This window comes from Malurus melanocephalus, unplaced genomic scaffold (assembly GCF_030028575.1).
Source record: "Malurus melanocephalus ecotype Western Australia unplaced genomic scaffold, MMel_1.1 scaffold_232, whole genome shotgun sequence".
Lineage (NCBI taxonomy): Eukaryota > Metazoa > Chordata > Aves > Passeriformes > Maluridae > Malurus > Malurus melanocephalus.
This window is the reverse complement of record NW_026623464.1, coordinates 820,793-840,378: the sequence shown is the minus strand read 5'-3', so window position 1 is coordinate 840,378 and position 19,586 is coordinate 820,793. Positions and strand designations below refer to the sequence as shown.

At 33.5% G+C, this 19,586-nt stretch overlaps 1 protein-coding gene across 1 annotated transcript in view; it reads left to right on the top strand.

Moving 5' to 3' along the window:
* The window catches only part of LRRIQ1 (leucine rich repeats and IQ motif containing 1), a 99,434-nt gene that overhangs the window by 42,495 nt on the left and 37,353 nt on the right, over positions 1-19,586 (top strand). Inside the window, exons 19-23 of the mRNA XM_057374760.1 lie at positions 7,684-7,773; positions 8,482-8,603; positions 9,214-9,309; positions 9,644-9,729; positions 17,598-17,699. Coding sequence (XP_057230743.1) covers positions 7,684-7,773; positions 8,482-8,603; positions 9,214-9,309; positions 9,644-9,729; positions 17,598-17,699 — 496 coding nt within the window. The remainder of the gene's footprint in view (positions 1-7,683; positions 7,774-8,481; positions 8,604-9,213; positions 9,310-9,643; positions 9,730-17,597; positions 17,700-19,586) is intronic.

Genomic DNA, 19,586 nt, shown 5'->3' with positions numbered 1-19,586 from the left:
CACAGCTTTTTTTTTGATTGTGTTTTAGTATTCATTATCTAAGCTTAATAGAATATTTTGGGTTATGATCCTTCAAAATGGTGTATTTGTTGAATGCACAGKATTTAAGATGTTGGGTTGAGAGGTTCTGTGGCTATTTTGGTTTTTCAATTCATTACTTTTTGAAAGTTTTGTTTCTTTGTTTTCGTGGCAGTAGAAAAATTTGGGAAAAGGTTTATAGAGACATAACAGCAAAAATTTGTGTCATGAGTCAAAGTCAGAGAGGGGAAGTTCTGAAGGTTCTTTTAATTTTAATGGGGAAAGACCAAATCTGGGGTCTTAGAACCATTTTGAGGGGTGGCCGAAGGTTCCAGGAGCTTGATGTTTATTGAGGTAGGTGAGGGTTTACATTTCAAAATGTTTTAGAAGCATTTATTTCTTATGCTCACTTGAACCCTGCCTAACCTCTGAATTTGAGGTTACTATTTACCTATCTGTATTTTTTATTCCTATATTCAAAGAAAGGACACAGAGCGTCTTTTGAACACTTTCAGGCTTAAGACAAAAAAGCATTTTTGGAAACGTTCAGGTCACACAGGTCATGAATGACTGATACGAACTACAATAAAATTTAGATTTTTGGAGAATTTATTATGTATGTGGACATTCAACATTTTTTTGAGCAATAACTTTTGTGGTCCTTGAAATTTTCATTGTTTATTTAATTCTCCACAATACATTCTTTTCATAATGTAATTCATATTTTTGTAGAGCAAACACAGAGGTACCTGTATTAAGTATGAATATATATACATGCATTGGAATTTTAGAGAACAGCCAGTTTCCTCAGCTTATTAAACAGTTAGGAAAAATTACGTTTGCAAAAGATATTCCACAATAAAATTGTCTTAAATGTTTTAATTAACAGAATGTGATTTTTCCCAGTAATCAGCAATATATCCTTCTTAGAAATGGGCAACTACCCTTGTCTTCTAATTTTCCTACAAGAATGTCCTCTAATAATTAACCAGTTTTTGTAAGTCTATAAAATCTCTTGGGGTCAATTAATCATCAAAATGTTTATTTGGAATTTGTGTGATACTCTCTACTTTTTTTTTTTGGCTTGAAACTTTGTTTGGTTTTAGCAGTCATAAGAATGCAGCTGTATCCAGATTTCTTTTCTAATGTATATATATTGTCTTATATAAAGACAGGGTTGAAAAAGAAGCATTGCCAAAGGTTAAAATAACCTTTATTAGGGTGCTAACCTATATATCTTCAGCACATAAAATATGTGAAAAATACTGGAACACGAACTCAGAGAAAAGGACTATTTTTCCTACTGCTTGCTGTTCAGAAATATATTTTATGTAAAATGTATATCCACTAAGCTATCTAATTAAAAAGATTATATCTTTTTTTAAAAATAATATTGTTCAATGCATTTACATATAGATTAAAAATGGCAGAGTTTAGACTGATTTTTTGTAGTACTGGAAGTGGAATAATAATGCAGCTAATAGAAGATTCATTTAAGGATGTTTGTATGTGAAATTTTCTTAGCTTGGAAGTTATTTTTAAAGACTGAGTCAAAACTGATGTTCAACTTCCTAACGTTGAGCTAAGCTTTACACATGAACTTGAGTTTCATAGAATAGCTAGTCTGTGGAGTAATCTGATTCCTCAAAGGACTGGATGAAAGAAAAGGCTAAATACACAAATATATTGAGATCTTTAATTTCAAAGGAAGTTTTCAATCACAGTCTATCAACAATATACAAAAGAACGTAGAAAAGTAATCTGGTTCTTCTATAGGTTTCAGCTATACGAGCTAAAAATTTGTGATTTCTTAAGAAATCTGCTAAAATTTATTGAGGATCTTAGAGAACAAATTCCCATCAAATACTCAGGATTTGGCAGACATGAATTTTAGTTTAAAAAGAAGTGAAATATGTTGTCCTGGACTAGCATGATATTTAGATAAAATATCCTTCAGAGTGAAATATGTTTGCCAGGAACAGAGAGAGAAAGTTACAGCTTTCTGCCAGATGACAGACAGTTCAGTGGGCTGGCTGTGAGTATCCAGAGGGTTAACATTCAGCATATTATCCTTCTGCCTCACCATGCCCCCTCTCAGTGTAAGCAGGTATTTAACCTATAGGAAAAGTACTTCTTCATGTGGAATACATTGCCCCAAAAGAATTGTTGTCAGCTTATTTGAAATAGTCATAGAATGATGTTGAAGGTTCTGCTTTTSATTTGCCTATGTTCTTAACTTTTTTATCGTCTTTCAGTGAACTAGAMTTTAACTGCACTATTCAAATGTACTCACTAAAAACTAGAAATCAATGTTATGAACAGCCTGAAGAACTGTATTCAAATTTGTATTCTATAGAGAAGACTAATGGAAAGTTTCATTTGGATTTGTTTATTTACTCTAATTACGTAGTATTCTTATTGAAAACAAATTTGGATTTGGAGAGACAGATACTTTGTAAAATCTGGTTGGAAAAGGATCATTCTTGCTAAGGATGACACTAATGGCCTGCCTCACAGAGGGGAGCAGAAGTACAGAAAAATGTGTTGGATAAAACCAGGCAGGTGAACTGGATGAAGGGTGAATCTTTTCTTAAATGCAGAGAGCTCCGCATATTGTTTCTGTGAAATTGTAATGTGGAAATACTGTTTCTAATAGAAGATCCTTCTTTCCCTGCCATTCTTCCTTTTATGTTGTAATGATCAGGAGCCACTCATTACTCTGAGTTCACAGCATGATTTGGATGTTAGTTTTCTTCTGCTTGTCTATATTATTTTAGATAATTTACTTGTTTTTATCTTAAAATACCATATAAATAAATGCACTGCATAAATATCAATAAATTATTTTTTTCTGACTAATCCATTACTGTCCTGGAAATCGTGAATGAGTCAATGAGGAAAATAGAGAAGTAATGAAAGATGTATAAAAAGTTAGTTTTCCCTAATTTTCAAAAATAGTTTCACAGTTTCCTTAGGTGATTCTGAAGCCCACCATGTTTGAAAACCTGGTGTAGCTTCAGTTCCCRTGGTATCCAACATTATTCCTTTTTGAAATTAATCTACAATGCTTCAGCAATTATATTCTATGAGTGGTGTACATGACTTGCATTCTTTCTGGTTTGACATAGAGATGGTATGGCAAACATGCTAGATACTTATATTTGTCATTAGAAATTAGAATGGTGTTTTAAGATGAGGAGTATTTCCCTAGATTTTAACAGAAAGTCCTTAAACCACCAGTTTCCAAGGCCTGAAAGAATAAACTAAAGGGAAGATTGTCCTTATCATGTCCAGTGTTTTTCATCCTTTCAATAAGCAGCTGCTGCTGAACCCTTCTGGAAGCAGAGTACTGATGTAGATGGATACTGGTCTGAGCAAAGCAGGGTTCCTAGATGTCAAACACCAGCCTTTCTTTTCAGTCTGTATTGTTAATGCCTTTTTGCATCCTCTGCTTCAAACCATTACAATTTCAGGAATTGGTTTGGTTTCTATTATACTCTTGTGATCTTCCTTGATCTCAGAGAGATGAAAGGCAATATGTGATGGCATTATTCACAGTTTGGACAGTTACTTGTAGAAGTGCTTCAAAGCTGAGTGTAGGTTTGACACTGTCCTGAGAACTATTTTTTGTTTGTGGTATAGATATGACTCATAACAACCCTAATTGCATGTTTAATCGTGATATATTATAAAAGATTATTTAGCTCCAGAATGTGATCCAGAGCATATAAAAATTAGGATTAGATTGTGTAAATAATGTTTGCATTAAAAGTCKACTTTTCATCAGCTTATTCAGACCCAATTAAAGTTAGCAGAACCATTCTCACTCATTTTGTTGCATGTAGGATTGAATGCTGTTTCTGAGACTACAGAAGTTTAATGCTTCATATAAATAGTTATAACATTTTGCAAAAGAAGCAATAGCACGAATGCTTAAAAAAGCATCAGTAACAAAATGAAAAAGACTATATATAATATGCCACAAAAAAAATATCCCCAAGACTCCAGAGTTTATTAATGAGCAGAAAAATCAAAGGAGGTACCCTCTAGGAGTAGTCTCTCAAAAGATAAAAAATGCTTTGTGAATTAGTTTAAAAACTTTTGGATCCTAATGGATAAATGGAAACAGCTAATGACATGAAAATTTTATTATTAAAATTCAGAAAGAAAACCCCAACCCCAAACAGGTTCACACCTCCTTCTTCTTGAAGAGTGATAGCATGGATAATTGTATTGTGTTTAAAAACCTAAAAATTTGTTTCAAGCAAGTTAACAAAAAAATAGTGTAAATAAAAAAGTCTATGTATATTTTGTGTGCTTGTGAAACTTGAAACTTAGAGTAATTAATATGATCTTTTTGAAACTAACACTGAAAATAAAGTATGGAGAATAAAAAAGCATAAAAGATATCTTCAAGATAAACTAATGTGTTAAATCAACTGTATGTGATTTTCACATATGTGTAAAGCCAAACTGTATACTCCAGTATTTCGGGAATTCCTTTATTTGGCTTCAGAAATAGATATAAATATAGTATGCCTGTAGCTGCTTATGTAGACCTGTTTATGTATACAATCAAAAACTGTCATTTTATTTGCTTTGTAATTAATCCCATTGGGGATTTTTTTGTTCATCTTGTTTTTTTCTCTAGGTAAACGGTATCAGTACAAACAGATCTAGTTTTTAGCCTTCAGTGCTGGTAAATCTGTCATAAACTTTTCTTTAGGACTGTTTATAGGGAAGGTATGGACAGAAGTTTCTTGAGCTTAGTGATGTGAAAATGTCCAGGGGAAACATAGTGGAAGGATGTATTTGAAAATCAATTGCATGTTTATTTTTGTGGAGAAAGCAAACATCAGTGTGGTATATTTTTATAATATGCTGTGCATTCAGAGGAGTACCAGATGTGCTTAATGATAAATCAGTTATCTTTGTTTTATTGTCTTGCATATTTTTACCTTTGATTCATACTTTGATATTTTTACTGATATTTCTTTTCAACATTTAGGGCATTGAAGTACATTTTGCAGGCTACAAAAAAAAAATACACTAGTAATATTAAGTTAATTAAGGGCAAACACTGGGCTAGGAAAATATTAATCAGAAATGTTTCAACATAGATATTAAKAGAAAAGAACCTTAATTGGGCTGTGGTACAACTATAAAGCAAAATATTTAAATCAGTATACTGTTAGGTGATTTTTGTTCCAAAAAATTGGCTACAGCTTTAGAGTGTTATTTCTCATCAGGATTTTTATTTTTGTTTGTCTCTCTGTTTGCTTGTTGAATGGTTTTTTTTTTTTGTGTGTGTGATGTTTTTTCTGTTTATTTGGTTTGGTTTGGTTTTAGTTTTGGGAGTTTTTTGGTTGGTTGGATTTTGGTCTTTTTTCTGTTACATATTATTTCATCAGAGAGGTAAAAAAATTCAGATAAGTATCATGAAGCTTGGCCTGAAATCTGACATTAGAGCTTGGATAATATTCACTGCTACTGTAAGACATTTAAGTATTCAGGTAAATAATGGATACATCTTTGTACATACCTATTAAATTGATTGACATTTAAAATGTACAAGAAGTGGAAGTCGACCTCTCTCCCACCTATATTGATTCTTTTGCAAATAGAGGAGGAAACAATTATTTCCAAAWTTTTTTATTTTCATACACCTGTATATACCAACACTGTTGACTGGATTGTATGCCCAAACTTGGAAAATAAGTGAAAAATTCTCATCTGAAAAGCTAAAAATATTATTTGCATAGTGCAATTGAGAAGTAAAATTAAATACAAGCAGGAATAATATCTATTTTTACTGAAAGTTTTCAGTCAGATGTTGTACCATTTTCATAGCTTTTCTTTTTCATTTTGCCCATAGCCCCAAAGCAATTGTAAAATTCAAGGTGTTGTGCCTTTGTCTGTGCTGAGATACTAATTTGTCAGTCTTCTAGCTTCAAATTATAGCAATTTCACATATTTAATTGATCACTCTAGGGATTTGACTTCTGGAATGGATTTTTTTTTAAAGGAAAATTGTGTGAATCAATCCCTCAGGGGTTATCAGCATAAGAGTAATCACATCACTGAAGAGAGGTAAATTAGTGGGTTGTAGATAACTATGAAAGTTAAAGAATGTGATACATTTTATTTGTCGCATGCCTCTGCAGTTTCTTTACACAGATTTTTTAACATAACTGAGACAGGAGGAATGATAAAATGGATAATGTTATATATTTATCATGGATTGAAATGCTGAGAAAGGGAAGAGTGGTAAAGAGACATTATCTGTTAATAATGAAGGCACAGAGTTTTTCCAGATTTATTAAATAAAGGAATGAAACCCAAAACATACTGTAATCAAATAACAGGGAAGTCCAGAAGCATAGAATCAATCAGATGTAAGAATTCATCCCTTTTAAGACATGAAAATAAAATAAAAAATTATTATTTTTCAAAGCTTGGTCAGATTGGAAGCAGAAAGAGTGGCCTTACAGCCACCAAATTGTGTGACCACACCTAAAGTAACCTGAAGTTACGAAAGTGCTTGGAATATGATTATTTTGTCTCTTGGAATTTCAAAGGGCTTGACAGATCTTCTTGTTCACCAATCTAAGACCATACAAAGTCTTGTTTACATAAACTACACAGTAAGGTAACCAAACTTAGGTTAATTTCTCAGGGTCAGAAATCAGAACAATCTGAAATATTTTATGAATGAGAGAAAGCTAGTCCAGTTTTATAAATCAGACATTTTCAAAGGAATGAACCCCAGGCTCTGTGCTATTGAAGAAAGAAGAACCTGAATTACTGAGCCCTGTAAGTCAAGCCAAATTCTCCAGCAGTATTTACTTAYGGCGTGGGTGTGATTTGCTTCTCTCACTTATCAGAATATATTGAAAGAACATGTGGTAAAAAGCATCAAGGACCTATAAGAAAAACAAGTCACTTATAGGTTTGGTTTGAAACAAAGTCTAGATTTTGTTTTTATGAAAGAAAACTGAATTCTGACTAAAAGTGCTAGAGACACCAGTCAACAACTAATTCTGTTGCCCTTCTTCATTCCAAACATGATTTTAGTTTCCCATTTATTCCATTACATCAAAAATAAAAATGCTTAATTGAAGCAATAAATRCATATAATTTACTTTTTAAACCCCAAATTTTAATGAAAATTACTTACCAATTCAGTTCAACAAAAGCAAGTTTGACAGAATTAGGCACCTCTACATCTGGACATAAACCACCCAATTAGTCAAAAACAGCACACAAAGCTTTTCATGTACCTTATGCCTTTAAGTATTGCAGGTCTATATTTTTTCAGTGTTTGGCGGTATTTAATAATAATAGCTTGGGTTTACTATCAATGTTGGAATARCATTACAGGAATTTGCGAAGGAGGGGATGCATCTTTTTTACATAACAAAACCAAAATCCAAAAAGGACTCCCACAACCCACAAATACTGTTGATCTGACTTGTTTAAAATAAAACATATAGCACACCATCTACAAAGGTGCTTTGAGTGTGATTGCTCTGCAGGTGGCAGTTCTAATATACAACTTGAAAACATGTACAAAGTATGGAAGACAATTTAAGAGAGACTTTGCAAAAGTTATCAAAACGAAACTGATTTTATCAGTGCACTATTTGACTTTTCTCATTCATGCAGGCTGCATTAGAGGAGGAATGGCTAACTCTAGATTCCACCCGTTTCCCTTCAAAAACACTCCTGCTCTCAAACCAGCTGCACTGGCCAAAGGTAACGTCACAGAAACAACATAGTCTTCAGTCTTTATTAATTCCTTAAGGATATGCTATTCTGGGGTGATTAATATGACAATTTAGTGACTTAAAAACACAATAACTTTTAGAAGTCTCAGACTTCCTCCTCATCTCCAGATGCAATTTTTCTTTTAGATTTTCTTTCATTTGCTTTATTTTTTCTTTATTTTGGATTTATTTCAACACTTTACTTCACAGTAGCAGAAAAAAAGATGATATTCTTCATCTGCGCATTTGGCAATGGATTAAAAATTGCTAGTTGACAAGCTACTTAAAAAATACTAAGATCTGCATTATATGACAACAGCTGAATATTTTCAGAACAGCTAAAGGTCATTGATGTGTAATGTCTGCTAGATATTTTATAAATTTTGAAGTTTGGGCTTTTTGTTTTTGTAGGGTTTTCTATTCTTATTACAAGCATAATATTACTAGTGTTTTGTTTCCTATAATTAAGAGAAAGGAGTCTTATACATGTATAATTTATTATGGGGCATGTTAAGTGTAGCTCAAGTCACCTTTTTGTCCTATTTAGTTAGTTGAAAATAAGGTCTGTAATGGGCATATCACATTAAGAATCCCTTTGGTTATAAACTCTGCAAACCCTGGTGCAGGTTTTCCTGCACATTTTAAACTCAAACTTAAGAGCGACAATCAGCTGCATTCCTTTTCTTTCTCTGAGAAGTTTTCCAGGCCTTCAGATTCCAATGAACTTTCAAATAGTTCACCATTGTCACCACAAGAACTTTGGCAGTGTGCTAACAGACCACATTCATACTCAGCAGAAAATATCCATTTTTATAGCAGGTAAGTTAAATTATATTTTTTAAAATTATATTTAGTTCATTTGGACTTGACAAAAATTAAAAGAAGAAGATGAGGCTATTTTTGATGCTTTTGCTACTTTTGGGTGATGTGATATTACTGGAATGAAGAAGTATTTACTGACTAAAACCAAATATATTAAATTCAGTTGTTATTTTTCATTGACCACCAATATTAAGAATATAAGAATTTAAGAATATATATGCATAGTTTTATTTGTTTAGGTTTTACTATAAATCATAAAACTTCCATTTTTTCACATTTCTTATGAAATAGATGTTGAAATAGAGATTTTTAAGACTAGATAAAGATTAAAAGGGATTTCTTACACAGCTGCATTCTGTGAAAGGACTGAAATATGCTTCAAGTAATTGAAATGTAAACATTTCAAATTGATGGCAGACTTTTATTACCCTCCAAGATAAAACCTTCATGGGGTATTAAACCAGATTTTTTTTGTATCATTTCCAAGCTTCAAAAGTGCCTTTAAAAGGCACAAACAAGTTGCAAAAAAGCAAAGGCTGCAAAACAGTTACCCCAGACCCTTTCTTGCTTACTTTCCTTTCACTACTGCTCTTATACTTTGTTCCAGATCAGGGAAGGAAACAATGTCACAGCTTTCTAACTGGAACAAAAATAAGAAATTTTTGATTATGTCTGAAAAAGAAGAGAAGATATCAGAAGAATGGTATGTTAACCTCTTTTGCTTACACGGTGACTTCCAGGAATAGGTATAGTACAGTTGGCTGCTGTTGCTCTTTTTACGTTCCACCTTTGTGGAATGTCTGTTTTCTAACAAAGTAAAAATTATTGTAATTATTTTTGTGTCTGGGAAACTATCTTAATATGTTGCAGTAATGAAATGTTAAGATAAGAATTGCAGCTGTGTAATTCAGAAAGTTTCATAACATGGATGAGTACTACACACCAGTATTCTTTTCAAAAATTGTATTATAAAATAATACGCAGCTGGTGTAACATAATACATGTGAAATATTTAGTAAGCTATTTTCTTCCCTTAGGGGCTTTAAGAATATTTCTACTGCACAGCTAATGCTGAAAAGGGCCCATAAAATGAAACCTAAAAAATACAGAAATACAAATTTAGGTAAGTCAACAGTTAAAATAATGGTTATATTGATGTAATTTTCATGTTCTTAAAATAGGGTCTCTCTTCTAAAAACTTTGCCTGTGTGCCATTAAACATTAATTTGAATAAAGGTGGAGTGTGATTCAGTAAAAACAACTCAGTGTAAATCAATATATTTAAATTTTAAAAAAGATTCTACTGGATTTTGAAGTTGAATATTTGACAGCTATGGTAGACAGAAATTTTATTTCTTCCTCTTCGTGTATCTCTTTTTCTGGGTGTGGAATTTATATTTCTACTTTGTGCTTCTTGTATTTTCTCCTTGGGAAAATTTTAGGTTAAACTTATTTACTWAGGCAAGAATTATTTATGAAAACAGCAATTTGATATATTTGAAATTAATTTTTTTTTTTAGTTGTATATTTACTGTGAAAATAGACAAAGCTTATCCAGATTCTCATSCAGCTGTCTTCTAGCTCTTCTCAGATTCTTCTAATGTCAATGAACCTTTCTTAGAATCATTAATTGTTAGTATGATTATGCTAATAAAATTGCTGGAATATATTAATAAACATGTTAGTCAAATACAGATAGTTTAAGAAACATTTAAACATTTAAGAGCCTAGTTGAAAAAAGAACCAGACACTAAATGGTCCTTAGAAGATGTACCCTTATCTACATATATTTTTAATCACAAGCTACACTCTTCTGCATAACTTTGCAAAAYTCTTCAGTATTAAATGTTGAAAGAATTGAAGGATGTTTTGCTTCTTGAAGGGAAAAAAAAACAGCCTGCAGATATATTTAAGCAAAATTTTTCTCTGTATAATTTTTTCTACTTTAAATACCATGCTTATGACTAAAACTAAGTATGAAAAAAATTATCTATAGTTAAAAAAAATAAAGGGGAAAGAGATAAAAACACATGTTATCAGTAAATAATACTTTGTGGAAAAGAGCGTATATGAATAAGAGGTTCAAGTTATTGTATTGAAATCATGGCTTCCTATGGTTCCCTACCATGACACCTATTCAAAAAAAAAGAAAGAAAAAGTAATAAGTATCTGGTATGAAGCTGAGTTTTTTTAATATATATTCCTGTTTGCGACCTCTGTGTAATTTTTCAGTGAATAAAACTTATTAGATTGTATCTTTTTTTCTCCATATGCTGGCTGTCTTACATAAGTAATTAATCCAGTCATAGATGTCTGATTGAGTATATCAAATTTGCTATCTTATTTTTGTTGTAGTTCTAATGGATTTCTGGGATATGTTTATGTTCACTTTGCTCAGATTATTTAATATGATCTATGGGTGTTGAGCTTTTTAATGTAACACTTGGAATATTCTCAAAGATTGCTAGTTCTAAAAAAATTGAAAAAACTTTTGCCCAATGTTTTTAAAGTTTCAAATTTTCTCCTCTTGACACTACCTCATAGATTCTTTTTGCCTTTCTGACTGTTACCTCAAGCACAGAAATAACCTGTATGGTTAATTGCCTGTATGAAGTTCTCTGTCAGTCATTAAAATCACWTTTTTTTTTCATGTGAACAGAAAGCATAGTTTCCAGAACCAAAAAATGTGACTGAAAGTATTTTACTTCATCCCTTTTCAGCAAAAACGGTTATCAAAGTTGACTGTTCTTTCTCATACTGCACACTGACCGTCAGTCCTTCCTTGGTCAGTAAGGATGAAATGGATATTATCCATCAAAACAAGTATTTTCGTATTAAACTGATCTTAAAGCTCAGATCTTCTACTAAAAAAAATTATCCTGATCAAATATTCTCCATGTCAGAAGAATCTCCACAAATAATTATGTTTTCCATCAGCTACATCCTCTGAAAGTGGTGAGGGTAAATGAGGATCTTTTTGAGGTCTGGTGGAATAGAGGGACTTTTCAGTATTTAAATTAGAGTAGATACACCTTATCCTGAGGTTAGTCAGCTCCAGATCAGGAAACTGTAACCAGACCCATTAGGCTGCCAGTATCTTTCTTGGATCTCAGTGTGGTACAGCTCATGCTAGGTTACTTTTGGCAATTTCAGTGTAACTAGGGAGAGACAGTTCACAGTCTTAGGCAATTGCTTTGAATTTAACCCTACTGAAGCAGGTATTCCAAAAGAGACTTTATTCCTTCTAATATTGAGAAGCAGATTTAAATTAATCTGAAAAAGTAAATGTCGATATTATCTTTTAATGTTTCCATAGAAGTTGCTATCCTATTGCCTTCATCTCTGGTTCATTAATCTTGTACTTACTGATGCTGTATATGATAAGTCATAGGATTTAGTTTTAGCAATACTATGTCTGGTCTTTCTTTTGAATTTAGGTCTTCAGTGTTATGATTACAACTGTTTCCGTTTTAGTTTTCTAATTTAAAATAATAGAATGGTATGCAAATGGCAAGAAAAGAATTGTTTTTGTGATAAAAATTCATACCCACTAGAAAGTAAGTAATGAGCATCCATTTAGAGGTGGGAATAGTAAGCTATAATTTTTGATGTTATATATGAATAATAAGCTATAATTTTTGATGTTATATCTACTTGCACATCTGACTTCGAAGTAAAACTTTTAAGTTCTGAGAAAATGCAAAGCAACAACTGCCCAGGTTCTAGACGCAAATACATTATTAGCTAATCACATTAARCTGGTAGCTTTTATGTTGTGATTTCAGTATAAGCCCAGACATCTTTTATATGCTATTGAACATTCTGTGTAAGGATCTCATACTTGAAGGTAGTGATAAGGTGCTAATGGATCTTCTAGGAACAAATTAACTGTCAGAGTATGTTTTCTGCTCCCATATGCTATCACACTCTTTTGCCTCAGACTTGAGATTGACAGTGTGTTAACTTAGCTTGCATTCAAACAGTTTTGCAGTTGCTCTTTAATATTGTCAGTCTGGATCCTGGACTGGATAGTCTTGAATAGCTTTGATTCTTAACGTGTTCAAGTGTGGAAATTAATTCCTTTTTATTTTCCATCTAAAATGTTTGTCTTCTACTAGTGCAACAGTAATGGTATGCATTTGTTAATTATAGAAGTCCACATCTGAGTTAGTCATCTTCATTGTTTTATGGAAAGAAATTTCCTCTTCAAATTTAATTCAAAAACAGGCTACTTGAGCGTCACTGTAAAAGCATTTATGGTTCTCCAATGCTAGACACAAAACCTAGAGTGAGTTGCTGAAGTACAGAGTCAGACCTTAGATCTATAGAAGTAACAGAAGTATTTTACCTCCTATGTCTGGCCACATAAAGAAAAAATAAAAAATATTCTTTCTCAATAAAGAAAAAAATATGGAAAACACTAACAAGTCCACTGAAACCTGTGGTTTTTATTACAAAGGAGAGCTTAAAGTAAGCATGGCCTTATAATAGGGAGTGGTTCAGACAAGGTTTATATTGCAGCTGACCAGTCCCACCAACTAATGGCCTTAAGGCCCATATGCCCTAATCCACTACTGTTGGGTATGCTTGTTCATGTAAAGACATTTGTGACCTGTATTTTAATGATACCAAATCTATGCTATGTCTGCTTCAACTATTTTTACTATACAGTAAGATAATACTAAAAGCATGGGCAAGAAACCAGAAAATTTGCCGCCAAGTAAAACTGGCATAATGTCAGAAATACTGCAGTTTACCTGGCTGCATAACATTATATGGAAATTCTAATTCAAAATCTAAATATCTACACATTATTGCACCTCACTGCACTTCAATATTAGGTGACCGCTACTCATAACAATCCTAGCTTCCTACCCACTTCCAAGATGTCTTGGCACAATAGTACCAAATTTCTTGCTTAATTTGGAATTTCCTTGGTTCTGTGGATTTTATATTAGCCTCTCATAGTTAACTTCTTTTTCTTTTAAGATGGCTGAAAGCTTGTCTCTCCTACACTGGTGTATTACTTCCAGTTTAACCTTTTCTTCTCCAAAAGCAGTTCTCTCATCAGTGGATCAGGCCCAACCAGCATGGGTTTAGAAAAAGCAGGTCCTGCTTTGATCTCATTTTATGATCCGGTGACTCACCTGCTGGATAATGGAAAGGCTGTAGATGTTGTCTTCCTGGAGTTCAGTGAAGCCTTTGATGCTTCCTCCCATAGCATTCTCCTGGAGAAGTTGGCTTGGACAGATGCACTCTTTGCTGGATTAAAAACTGTCCGGATGATCACAGAGTGGTTGTGAATGGTGCTACATCCAGTCGGCAACTGRTCAATAGTGGAGTTCCCCAGAGCTCAGTATTGGGGCTGGACTGTTCAGTATCTTTATTGATGATCTCAAGGAAGGGGTCAAAGGCACCCTCAGCAAATTTGCAGATGCTAAATTGATCTGCTGGAGGGCAGGAATGCTCTGCAGAGGGATATGGGCAGGCTGTATTGATGGGCCAAGGCCAATTACRTGAAGTTCAACAAGGTGAAAGTGCTGGGTTCTGCCTTGGATCGTAACACCACCAGGCAGTTCTGCAGGTTTAGCGAACAGTGGCTGGAGAGTAGCCCAAAGGAAGAGAACTCTGGGTGCTGGTTGACAGCCAGCTGAACATGATCCAGCAGTGTGCCCAGGTGGCCAAGAAGGCCAGTGACACCCTTGTTTGAATCAGCAATAGTGTGGCAGCAGGACCAGGACAGGATTATCCATCCCTTATTTTTGAGACCACAACACAAATCCTGTGTCCAGTTCTGGGCCCTTCACTACAAGAAAGTGCTGAAGCGTGCTGGAGCATGTCCAGAGAAGGGCAACAAAGCTGGTGAAGGATCTGGAGCACAAGTCTTGAAGTGACAAGGAGCCACTGAAGGGACTGGGGTGGTTTAACCTGGAGGAGAGGAACCTTCGGGGAGACCTCATCATTCTGCACAACTCCCTGAAAGGAGGTTGTAGCCAAGTGGGGATTGGTATCTTCTCCCAAGCAGTCAGTAACAGGACAGGGGGAAATGGCCTCAAGCAGTGCCAGGGAGGTTCAGGCTGAATTTTTTCACTGAAAGTGTAGTTAAGCATTGGAACAGGTTGCCTGGGGAGATGGTGGAGTCACCATCCCTGGAAGCATTCAAGAAATGACTGGATGTGGAACTTAGTGCTATGCTTTAGTTGACATGGTGGTGTTTGGTCACAGGTCAGACTTGACGATCTTGGAGGTCTTTTCCAAACTTAATGATTCTATGATTCTATGCTAATACTTGATGTTGCATAGGTGTGGGGAAAAAAAGGTAAAAAGCAGCTGGAGTCGACTTTGATCACTAGAACCACAACACAATGTTAAGGACATTTCATAGAGAACAGCAAATATCTTTTAGTCCAAGTTTAGAGTTTTAGGCAGCAATGCAATTCTAATTAAAAAATTAAATGAAACCCAATAAAAAACTCAACCCACCACCCCAAAGCAGATGTTCTGACTTAAGAGTCAGAATAAAAATTTGAGGCATATTATTAATTCCCTGTTGTACATTACATAAATGATCATTGATCTGTATTTTCTTTGTAACAGAAAAAAATCTAATTCTGTTGTGATTGTGAGTTCCATGTAGCAGTATTATCTGTGAACTCTAGCCATGGATGAGTTGGAGTTCTAATTACTGTGTAATTATGTAACAAAATCTGGTCTTTCCTGCAAATGAATTTACATTATAGACAAGCATCTGTCGCTGTGTGTCTTATCATCTCTTCAAAGTTGTCGCATTATGTTTATGTTTTCCTAATTACAGATGTTGCTCAATAAAAATGAATGGCTAACATTTTAATTTTACAGTTTCACATATTAATGAGAAGTTTAGAAATGTGGTGCCAGATCAAGCAGTAACTATTCCTTCCATATTGTTTCCATAACATATCTTGTGTTTGTCCAACTTAACTTCTATATTTGGAGGCAGCCAAGGAATGTACATTAAATTACCTCCCTGGTTTCTAGATTGTGAGCACAGATCATCATCTAATAAGCCACATTTGAATGAGTATGCCAGAATCCAGGATGATATTTGTACAATTTTGAACTATTGGACTCTTTCACAGTTCTCTGTGTGAAATCTAAAACATGATTGCTTGTCATCAAAGCATACATGCAGTTCATTTCCCTAGCTCACTCGGGGACTGAAAAGCACTAGTATTATGAAGTAATCTATGTAATATTGCTACATTTGGGACTAGATAAAGAAAAGGACTCATTTTTAATAACAAAAGAGCTGTAGGCAATGGTTGGGATGATCCAGGTAGGTACAAATTCAAGTAGTCTGTGTTACAGGCACTGTGTTAAATCCACGTATATTCTTTAAGTTATTTTGCAAAAATTCAAAGATAAATCTTCTGATAGAAGTCTCTTAGGAGAACAATTTCCAATATTTACCCTTCTTCCCAGTTCATGGAAGACTTTACTGATGATATCTTTTTGCACAACTAACTGTTTAAGACTTGGGACTAACAACTTTTTATGACTTCACCAAAAAGTCTGGTCCTTTATTTCTAGAAATAAGAAAACCAACCAACAACAAAAGCTATTTACTTTCCAGCAGTGTTATTGTGGTCTTAGAAACCCTCTCAATAATCACCAGTAAGGACATGTAACAAACTCAAAATGAAGCACCAGACATAATCATTCATTTCAGTGGATTCTTTCTGAATGCTCTTTGAGTCCTTCCACAACCGGTTTTTCTGCTCTTTCTGTTCTGGTGGTGTCTCACATATTCATTTTTGCTACACTTGCATTCTTAGTGAAAATTTAGATTCTTCCCTTGCTATTTCCACTTTCTTGATAAGCTCCATTGTTTTTTTTTTCTTCCTTGTTACTAATTTCTACCCTTTTCAGAGAGTTTTTGGTCACCCTTGTAGACATATATCTTCTGCCTCATTGCTTCTCAGATATTCCTGAAAGTGCATGTATCTGCTTGGGCTACTGTCTTCTTTTAAGCAAGTCAAACATATTTATTTTATCTTTTCTTTGCCATTCTCATGTTACCTTTCTCAATGGTATATAAAAGCATTATGTACTATAAAATTCTATATACTTATGCTCATCATTGTTTATCTGCTTTTGTTTCTACATTCCTTTCAGTCCCTATTTTTTTTTTTTTAATATATCGCTGGTTTATTTTTCATTTTGCCCAGAATTTTCACATTCCTTTTAATCTACTCTTTACCTTAAACTCATCTTTCCTTTTATTGCAATCATATCAGAAATAACGTGAAAGTCATCTCTCCTGACTTGTGTGGTTTTTGTATCAGTATAGCTTTAGTTAATTAATATTTTTACTAGTCTATGAATGCGTCTTTCCTAGATTTTTATACAATCCTCTGCTCATCGTTGCTTCTTTGCAAACTTTTGAAAGAAATATTTAAGAAACTAATCAAGATTTCCATGCTTCACCCTTATAGATAAGTCTATAGACTTCTGGGCTATTTTTTTTTTATTTCAATTAGTATGGGACATGAAGGAAGACTAATTTATTATCTACAAATGTAGCCTCAAAAAATGAGCTACCTCCTGTTAACATTTTTTAGGTGTAAATGTCTTGATCTAGACTGCTGGACCAAAAATTTTAGAAACATTGCTTGACATGTATCCTGTTAATATTTCTGCTTTAATACCAATCTTTAAAACCAGATTTTAAAAAAAAATATTTTCTGAAAATACATGCTTCAGAGTTTGTTTTTAATTGGGAGATGAATGAGCTGAAAGATCAACAGTGTTAAAATATTGCAAAACAATGACTTTGATTCTCAGTTGCATGTGTATTTATATGGATTTATTTTAGAAAGTGTAATTCTTTGTGAATATAAAACCTATTTTAAGAGTATTTTCATTTATTAAGTGGCTAAAAGGTGAAAAACTTGTTGAAGGAATGAATGAGCCCAGTCTGACCTTTGATTTTAACTTGTTCTTGTCATCTAGACCCAGCTGTGCGCCTGGCGTTGTTCAAAAAAAATGAAAATAAACATCTCCCTGTGAAACCACCAAGGAAGACACAGCCTATAAATGCTGGATACTTTGAAGGTATGAAAAAGTATTTCATTCAATGCATATAAGCATATATATCTTGCAAAGTCTTTTAAACAGGCCTACTTGAAATATAAAACTATTTTCACAAAACAGAAAAAGACAGAAGTTTAAGGACCTTATCTGTTCCTGTATATCTCACATTACAGCAGTGAAACATTTCAATTTCAACTTCTTATGGAGAGCAGGAGGTGCTCCTAAAGCCTAATTCATGGGGAGATGGAGGTTAACTTATTTGTTTATTGTTTTATTATTAAATCTTCATCATAAAATATGTCAAAGCATGTCACAGAGATATAAAATACAAAGTACTAGRAAAAAATGTTATAAATGAAGTATCACTTAAAATTCTTCGTTTAGTTCTCACCTTTTTTTGAGACTAGTCATTAGCTCCTAAAAATCCTTAGCATATTTTTTGGAAGGTGCTTTTGTAAATATTCCCCAAAAATTTACCATTTGGCAGAAGGCAAAGAAAGAAGATTCAGCTTGTAAATATAAAATTCATTTTCCACAAATATTTAAATACTGATATAGCTGTATTACTGTTGAAATTCATGTTAAAACTCTGCTTGGTTTCTGTATAATTAAAATAAGGCCTAGTCTATTTAAAATGCCTTTGTTGTAAGACGATAATAATCTCCAGAGAATTGTTTTTATTTTTCATTCCTTTTGCAATTGAATGGTGTAYTCAGAAAGTTCTCACCTTTATCTTTTTATCCTTTTCAAAGACAAAACCATATTCTATCTGATCAATTCCCAATTTAATAAATTAAAATTACAAATTATTAATAATTACTGTATTAACATTTACTGTATGAGGATAACAATTAGAACATGTCTGAGAGAGGTGTGAAATGAATCTGAGTGTACTCAAACTACAATTCAGTCAATTAACTTTGCTGAATGGAAGTCTAAACTTGCCTCATATTCATGAGTCCATGCTCAAATTAGTTTGGAAACAATACTTAATGAGTTCTGTAGAGGAAATATTTTTGCATTATTATTTGCCTCGGATCCAAGCATGACTTTACCTTGATAACATAGAGTCTTGTCAATACTGCACCTGATTGGGCATTCTCAGTATCTCAGATAGATTTCTGTGGCATATGCTTATATATGTCAGAATGCATGATATCCTGAGGAAACAGGACATGCACGCTACCTGTGAAAAGTGAATGTCCAAGACTAGAAACAATGGTAGAAGTGTTCAAAACTATGTCAGGGACAAGCCTGATTAGAGGTGCTGTACCCTAAAGTCAATGTTCATTTAGCCTAGCTTTCCTGCCACCAGTTTATCTGTTCCTGCCTGGAAACATTTCCCTTCATTTTCAAAAGCTGATGTACACATTCTAAATATTATTGAAATTACTTTTTGAATTTATGGAGAGATACCAAGGCAGATTAGATATCAAAAGGCAAGCAMAGTGGTGGCACTCTTAATTACCTTTCATTTCAAGGACCATTGTACTCCTCTGGCCAGCTAATAAACAGAGACTTTTTTCACCGCTCATGGGTACTCATATACAGTCTGCTGAGCTTTCAACAAGACAAGCAATACTTTTATGCTTGATCAGAATATAAAATTATGCTTCTACCAAAGGCATTGCTATTTCAGACATTATGTCCAGAAAATTCTAGGCTGTGGATTAGAAGCAGAACATTTATGTGAGGTATCATCAGAAAAAACTAAAAGCTTCTAAATTTAGAATTAGTAACACTTTGCACCCGCATAATAACTTCACAGTTATATTATTAATGATGTCTTCCTTTGTTTCCAATTTCCCCTCTCACCTTTTGAATGTTTCTTCCTCTTTTGCCTGCAGTAGATTTCTTTGGGACTGTTCCCAACCCCTTATTGGAGTTCTTTCTGTGACAAGAAGGTGT